The following is a 6,000-nucleotide window of genomic DNA, read 5'->3' on the forward strand; positions in this document are numbered from 1 at the left end:
ACAAACATTAATAAGGCCTACAGGTCAGGGCCTCTAGGGCTTGGAGGAACTGGTCACATTGCAGTCACTCTCTTGACGTAATGAGATCCACAGAGAGAGAAAAAAATGATTCATAAGGTCCTTCCACTAACTTCCACTAAATTTCACTGTCATGTTTTCACATGTCAAGATGACGGTGGATCATTCTGGCCTGGTGTCTTGTGTTTCTATGAAATTCTGATCTCATCTTGTTCTTTCTGCCTGTAATATAGTCTGACTGATGTACTAATGTTAGACATTTGGTTTTATTAGTCAATGATAAACTGAATTTAACAAATATAACACTTGATGGTTATGCAAAAGGGTAAACAAGTGGTACAAATTTTCTCTCACTGTATTGTGTGTGTTGCTTACATTTAGATTTCAGTCTGCTTACAAACCATTTAACTTCATGGCAATTGATAATGAATTTAATGTGACATATATAACTTTTGGTGGGCACATTGAATTGGAAAAATACAAATTTCTATATTTTGCTATCATGTTTACCGCTTATATTCTGATACTCTGCAGTAATTCAACCATAGTTTGCCTCATCTGGATTAAGAAAAGCCTCCATGAGCCTATGTATATTTTCATTGCAGCTTTGTTGTTCAACTCTGTTATGTTCAGTACAAATATCTACCCCAAACTTTTGATGGACTTTTTATCTGAGAAGCAGATTACAACTCATTCACAGTGCAGTTTTCAAGGATTTATTTATTACTCTTTAACTGGTTCAGAGTTTTTTCTCTTGGCATCCATGGCTTATGACAGGTATGTGTCCATATCTAAACCTTTGCAATATCATACTATTATGAGAAAAGCAACTGTCACAGTTTTTCTGGTTTTAACTTGGCTTCTGCCTGCTTGTCAGCTTGTGCCATCAGCTGTAATTATAAACACTTCACAAATCTGCCGTTTTACTTTGAATGGAATTTTTTGTAACAATGCGATTTCCAAGCTTTACTGTGCAACCCCGAAAATATCATATTTAATATATGGTGTTTTTATACTACTTAACACTGTATTTCTTCCTTTGCTTTTCATACTTTTTACTTACACAAAAATATTTATAATATGCTATCGAAGCTGCAGAGAGGTCAGGAAAAAAGCTGCACAGACCTGTTTACCTCACCTGCTCGTTTTGATCAGCTTCTCATGTTTGTGTTCATATGATATAATTATAACTCGAGTGGAAATTAATTTATCCCAAACTGCACGTTTCATAATGACTTTACAAGTGGTTTTGTATCATCCTCTCTTTAATCCAATTATATATGGACTGAAAATGAAAGAAATCTCTCAACACCTCAGAAGGTTGTTTTGTCAGAGCAAATTTAAATTATCTGTCAGAGCTGATGCTGGAAGTGCAATAATTTCCTTTGTAATCTAAGTTTAAAGATCTGACTTCTCTTCAGTGCAGTTTTTTGTTTTTACAGGTGATATACATTACACCTGTTGTTGTTTTTATTATTATCATTATTGTTTATATAAATATTACACTATAATATTATACTGTAGAGTACTGATGTACCTTTATTAATTTGCATTGCATTTATATACGTCTGTATTATTCTATATACTTGTGTGTCTACTGTATACTGTACAAATAGAGGATGATAGTTAGTATACCAATAGTACATAATACTTAAACTGATTAACCTACTTATCCTGCTTGCTGAACATATGATATGCATTAAAATAATTCAATAGCTTTACCCTTTTCAAAACAACAGCTATTCCCAGCAGCTGTGATCATATTTAGTTTCTGATTTTGTTCTTTTTCAGTAATTTCTAGATACACAGATGATATCTAAAATATGATATTATATATGATTATAATATACTATAAACAGACACTATTTCTGTTTAATGTCATGATTTTATAGGTTATTCACTTAAATTTTTTCTGCACCCTGTGTATTCCTTCGTGCCATCAAATCTTATTGGCACTGACCATTTTTAATGTCTGTCACCATCAGAGATGGGCAGTAACGTGTTACTGTAATCCGATTACTTTTTTCAAGTAACAAGTAGAGTAAGGGATTACTATTGCAAAAACGGTTTTAGTAACGCTGCGTTACTGACATGATAGTGACGTAAGCGAGTGCGATGTTCGTGGCAACAGCTGTGTGCAGATCAACAATGGATAATATACGGAGTGCAGGAGAGAGTATGAGCGTGCAGCGTTTAAAGCGTGGAAGTACTGACCTTACTTTGAGTTTGATTCCATAAAAAGTGACAAAAACATAAGTGTCCGTTGTGCATGGGAAGAAAACTTCTCTTTACAGCAAAAAAAACTCCTAAACTTCCAAGCAAGCACCGAGTGCGCAACAACGTAATGGGAAATTCACAGTAATTCACTTGCGGATTCTTCAATCGGCACACCTGCACCAGGGCAAACCTCCGCCTACCCCACTCCTGCTTTACAGGTGAAAATAGAGAAACAGGACCGCTAGTCTTTGATTTTATTTATTTTCTGCTGTGTTTTACTTGCATCTATTTGAAAGACTGAGCGTAAACACAAAAAAATATTTTATTTTATGTGCTGGAATGTGCAGAAAATAGGTTTAAATGTTAAACAAATTTCTTCCAGTCAGAGAATGTTGCATATAATAAAATCTTTGCTTGATGCATAAAGTTAAAAGATTAAAACTAATAAAACAAGTTTAAAAAGAGACTTTTCCATTTGATTACATTTTGTATGATGGATTATGCAGAAAAAGTAGAATTGGGTAAATTACGATTGGTAAATCGTGTTTTAAAAGGTAACTAAGTAACTAAGTAATTAATTATTTTTGAAAATAAGTAATCAGTAAAGTAACAGGATTATTTTTCGGGGGAAGTAATCAGTAATTAGTTACTGATTACTTTTTTCAAGTGACTTGACCAACACTGGTCACCATACAATATCATTAAAGACTGAAAGTGTCATAAAGTAATGTTGTTGCGAAATGAACATATCCATTTCCTACACTCAATAAATAATTAATAAACCTGTGACCTCAAAAAAAGTTCAGAGGTATTTGAGGTCACCTGATGAATAGAAAAGATTTCTTTCTTTGTGTTAAAGTTAAATCAATAAGCACGACATGCGTTGAGAGTTTTTAGAACTTTATATTTGCAGTATAATTATAATCTAAACTAATTGATATTTTTAGTATTCATATTTTCAATGTACACAGGAGTTGAAGTGAGCATGGGCGATCCAGATCAACATCCTGGTAACAGAATAAGCAATTACATCTGATTGGCAGGTTAATCCAAAATATTGTTGTGGCCCTGCCTTTAGCCTTAGCCTTGTCTGTTTTAGTCTTCTGTTGTTTCCAGCCAACAGTATGGAGTTTATTATTTGCTCAGTAATAAGAAAATTATAATATTGAACGAACTGCTTACACCTTCAACACATCCTTTGTTTCTTCTCATTTCTCTGATGTGTTCAGTGCTAAACACACAAATAGTTCTGCACACATAGTAATATAGTAATGCACTACGTTGGACTGATACAAACTAAAGACTAGAAACCTGCAATACTTGGAACATGGCAACAAAGAGGTGACTAAATAGATGCTCTGACAAAGGACCAGGGTAAACGGAGACAATATATGGACTGAGGGGTGTTCAGGGAAGTGGAAATACATGTGAACACAACATAACACAGGCTAAATGAAACTAAAAAATGAAGACGTTTAATCAGTAGAGTGGATTAATTCAAAGTGCTAGACAAAGTGAATACTTTGTTACATACTGTAGCATATTGTGAATGTACAATTTTTCCAAGCAGCAGAGACCACACCCTTCAGCAAATTTATTTCTCTGAAACATTGTGAAAGTTATCTGACTCTTTTCTGTATACTACACTGTCCTTTTGGCTGCCTTTATAGATGCAAGCCTCATCAGTAAATGGAGTACACTCTACGCAGTTTCTATTTAGAAGCAGTAAATGTGATGTACTTTTGATGGGAAATTTTCTTAACACTTATGCCAGGGGTGTCCAACTGCAGGTTTTAGGTTTTATCACCCTGCGTGATACTTCAAGACATGTTGTGAAGGTAATTTAGCCATTTAAATCAGCTGTGATGGATCAAGGACGTATCTAAAACCTGCAGGACATCGGCCCTCGAGGCCTGGAGTTGGACACCCCTGACTTATGCCAGACTTGCCCAACTTACGTCTGCCGGAGGGCACTTAATTATTTACTTGGAAGGGGAATTGTGAATCAGGAAAAGGGCTGTTGGGAAGGAAACAAACTAAAAAAGATTAGAAGATTAGACCACCGGTCTCAGTATGTCTGCATGAGCAGTGGAAAGTTGCATTCATTAAGTACTTGTAAATCGCAGGCTGGACCCCACTATAAATAAAGCCAAGACATTGTAAACTTTAGTTTAGATTCTGAGACTCTGTGGTCACTAACCTCATCAGTATTTGCTAGGTTTCACCTATGCTATCGCCTGTGCTTATACAGCTCGTGCCATTTAAAACCTTTTAAATTTGTGATTAAATGTTATGTCTTGTGTACTATAAAGAACCCAATTAGTCCCAGTAATGCCTTCTTTTTGGTGAGTGATTTGTGTGTATGTGTGTTGCACTTACTGTGTATGGATACAGCATGATCAAATTCAGGCCTCAAGAGTCTTGTGATGGTGATGAAATGTTTGTTAAGATGCAAATAAGGTCCACGGAGGGTGACATAGTCTGATTTAAAGTGCTGCACAAACATTGGCATTTGGTTTATTTTCTGAATTCTGACAAAGACACCGGATGTATATGGGTGCCAGGTAATTTTAAATAACTATTGTATCTGTTTTTGACTATTTCATGAATGCTGATTTCAATACGACATATGTAACACTTGGTGGGCATGTGGAAATTCACAGATACAAATATCTTTATTTTGTGATCATGCTTACAGCTTATATTCTGTTAATTTGCTTTAATGTTTCTATCATATGCCTTATTGTTATGCACAAAAACCTTCATGAGCCAATGTATATTTTTATTGCAGCTTTGTTATTGAACTCTCTTCTTTTCAGCACTAACATCTACCCAAAGCTCTTGATTGACTTCTTATCTGAGAAACAGATCATATCATACCAAGCTTGCCTTTTCCAGGCATTTGTGTTCTATTTTTTAAGCTCTTCAGAGTTCTTACTATTGTCAGCTATGGCCTATGACAGATATGTGTCTATATGTAAACCCCTGCAATATCCAGCCATCATGACAACAACTACTGTCAGTTTACTGCTGTGTTTTGCATGGCTGGTACCTGCTTGTTATGTTGTAGTGCCAGTTGCACTAAATATTAATAGCAAACTGTGTAGCTTTACTTTGAAAGGAATTTTTTGTAATAATTCACTATACAAGCTTTTCTGTGTGACTTCAAACGAATTATCGATATATGGTGTAATTGTTCTGTTGAATCTCGGACTTTTCCCCATGCTTTTTATACTTTTCACATACACAAAGATAATCATAATTGCTTTTCAGAGTTGTGGAGATATCAGAAGAAAAGCTGTTCAGACCTGTTTACCTCATCTGCTAGTTTTGATTAACTATTCTGTTTTGATTACCTATGATGTTGTCATTGTTAAACTGGAATCTGATTTTCCCAAAACTGCACGTTTCGTAATGACACTCCAAATAATAACTTATAACCCTCTCTGCAATCCAATTATATATGGACTGAAAATGAAAGAAATTTCTAATCACCTTAAAAGGTTGCTTAGACACATGAAATAATGTAGTGTCATTATACATTGATTTACTAATTTATTAGTAATGTATTTATTGTGCCTCACACTGGTAAAAGAAGCAGGTTTATGGTGTATTATAAGGCATAATGTTTTCTGCAGTCATTGATCAAGAGAGTAAAAAAGGCAACTGGAACATCCTGTAAAAGGAACCATCATAGTAAAAATAATCCAGTAATTTTGAATAAAGATTATAGTTCTGGCAGCCTTTGGCAGTTTCAGTGCAGTT

At 34.8% G+C, this 6,000-nt stretch overlaps 2 protein-coding genes across 2 annotated transcripts; both read left to right on the forward strand.

The window, feature by feature from the left end:
• Positions 1-430: 430 nt before the first annotated feature.
• Positions 431-1,414, forward strand: LOC102783937 (olfactory receptor 51E1-like). Its single transcript, XM_006806426.1, has one exon. The coding sequence runs from the start codon at positions 431-433 to the stop codon at positions 1,412-1,414; it is 984 nt and encodes a 327-aa protein (XP_006806489.1).
• Positions 1,415-4,839: 3,425 nt separating this feature from the next.
• Positions 4,840-5,760, forward strand: LOC102783653 (olfactory receptor 6N2-like). Its single transcript, XM_035914624.1, has one exon. It carries the CDS (start codon positions 4,840-4,842, stop codon positions 5,758-5,760), a length of 921 nt encoding a protein of 306 aa, XP_035770517.1.
• Positions 5,761-6,000: the final 240 nt, after the last annotated feature.

The sequence above is a fragment of the Neolamprologus brichardi genome, chromosome 16 (genome assembly GCF_056152115.1).
Source record: "Neolamprologus brichardi isolate AB-2024 chromosome 16, ASM5615211v1, whole genome shotgun sequence".
NCBI lineage: Eukaryota > Metazoa > Chordata > Actinopteri > Cichliformes > Cichlidae > Neolamprologus > Neolamprologus brichardi.

Excerpts from the sequence above, each read along its gene's own strand:
- LOC102783937 (XM_006806426.1), top strand. The coding sequence starts at position 431 with ATGGCAATTGATAATGAATTTAATGTGACATATATAACTTTTGGTGGG.
- LOC102783653 (XM_035914624.1), top strand. The coding sequence starts at position 4,840 with ATGAATGCTGATTTCAATACGACATATGTAACACTTGGTGGGCATGTG.